Raw genomic sequence first — 2,011 nt, 5'->3', positions numbered from 1 at the left:
CAGAAACTGTTGGGTTTAGAATTCAGTAACTCTTTCAAAGAAATGAAAACACTTTCGTGAAGGTATATGAGACTGCATTCCTTGGTAGATCTTTTGGGATTAAGATAGAATTATAGTAAAAACAGACAAAGACTTCCTTAAGTATATGAGACTGTATCCAACAGCAGAAGGTTCTGATCAAGACTGGAAGTGCAATAAAAACAATGAAGATAAGTATCAGAAATGAATGCTCTTCTGCAATAGTTTGATTGTAAATTTCTTAATGACGCAAAGTATTAAAAACTTGGATTTTTTTTGTCCCTGGAAATGGCCACCAAATTGGATAAAATCTTTCTGACTCTGGCAATAGTGGAATTCATCATCGGCATGCTGGGGAATGTGTTCATTGGACTGGTAAACTGCTCTGAAGGGATCAAGAACCAAAAGGTCTTCTCAGTTGACTTCATCCTCACCTGCTTGGCTATCTCCACAATTGGTCACCTCTTGGTGATACTGTTTGATTCATATGTAGCGGGACTTGCTCCACATTTATATGCCACAGATAGAGTAGGAAGACCTGTTACTGTGCTTTGGCACATGACTAATCACTTGACCACCTGGCTTGCCACCTGCCTGAGCATTTTCTATTTCTTTAAGATAGCCCACTTCCCCCACTCCCTTTTCCTCTGGCTGAGGTGGAGGATGAACAGAGTGATTGCTATACTCCTTACATTGTCTTTGTTCTTACTGATTTTTGACTGTTTAGTGCTAGAAATGTTTATTGATATCTCACTGAATATAATAGATAAAAGTAATCTGACTTTATACTTAGATGAAAGTAAAACTCTCTATGATAAACTCTCTCTGTTAAAAACTCTTCTTAGCTTGAACAGTTTTATCCCCTTTTCTCTGTGCCTGACCTCATTGCTTTTTTTATTTCTGTCCTTGGTGAGACATACTAGAAACTTGAAGCTTAGTTCCTTGGGCTCTAGAGACTCCAGCACAGAGGCCCACAGGAGGGCCATGAAAATGGTGATATCTTTCCTTTTCCTCTTCATAGTTCATTTTTTTTCCTTACAAGTGGCAAATTGGACATTTTGTATACTGGGGAACAACAAGTACACACAGATTGTCATGTTAGCCTTAAATGCCTTTCCTTCGTGCCACTCATTTATTCTCATTCTGGGAAACAGCAAGCTGCGACAGACAGCTGTGAGGCTACTGTGGCATCTTAGGAACTGTACAAAAAGACCAAACCCTTTACCTTTGTAGACAGACTTTCCAGAAGCTTTTCTAAGAGAATAACTCAATGAGGAGCATTTGGGGATCACTTCCACTGTGTTTTTGGTTTTTTTTTTGTTTGTTTTTTTTTTCCTACTGGGATTCTCTAAGAATTTTGGAACATAAATGAAATCCTACCAGGCTGCTTTTGATGGTAATTCACACATTGCTAGTCGATACCATTTTAAAAGTAATCATTTTTGTTTGGAGCATTGGCAAGCAATATTTTAGCCTCACATATTATTTCAAAAAATCTAAATTATTTAATTTTATATGCAAATGATAGGTAATTGCAACTTGTGGAGAAAAAAGTGTGTGATTCTTTAGAAAGCAAGATAGATTATAAACTTGAATGGGTAAAAGATATACAATGTGGGTAGAAAATCTATTTAAAAACTAAAGTCACAGTAGGAAAAATACAGACTCATAGCTTCAAAGCCAAGCTTTTTTTTTTGAGACGGAATCTTGCTCTGTTGCCCAGGCTGGAGTGCAGTGGTGCGATCTTGGCTCACTGCCACCTCTACCTCCCGGGTTCAAGCAATTCTGTCTCAGCCTCCCGAGTCTGGGACTACAGGCACACATCACCACACGCAGCTAATTTTTGTATTTTTAGTAGAGATGGGTTTTCACCATATTGGTCAGGCTCGTCTCGAACTCCTGACCTCAGGTGATCCACCTCTCTCAGCCTCCCTAAGTGCTGGGATTACAGACATAAGCCACTGTGCCTGGCCCCAAGCATTTTTTTAAAATG

The 2,011-nt window shown here is 38.9% G+C and overlaps 1 protein-coding gene across 1 annotated transcript; it reads left to right on the top strand.

Annotated features, from left to right (window-relative positions):
* The first annotated feature begins 306 nt into the window (after window positions 1–306).
* Window positions 307–1,485, top strand: TAS2R42 (taste 2 receptor member 42). Its single transcript, XM_037990128.2, has one exon. It carries the CDS (start codon window positions 307–309, stop codon window positions 1,249–1,251), a length of 945 nt encoding a protein of 314 aa, XP_037846056.2. The 3' UTR covers window positions 1,252–1,485.
* Window positions 1,486–2,011: the final 526 nt, after the last annotated feature.

The sequence above is a fragment of the Chlorocebus sabaeus genome, chromosome 11, assembly GCF_047675955.1.
Source record: "Chlorocebus sabaeus isolate Y175 chromosome 11, mChlSab1.0.hap1, whole genome shotgun sequence".
Taxonomy (NCBI): Eukaryota; Metazoa; Chordata; class Mammalia; order Primates; family Cercopithecidae; genus Chlorocebus; species Chlorocebus sabaeus.
This window is presented reverse-complemented; position numbering and strand designations above follow the sequence as displayed.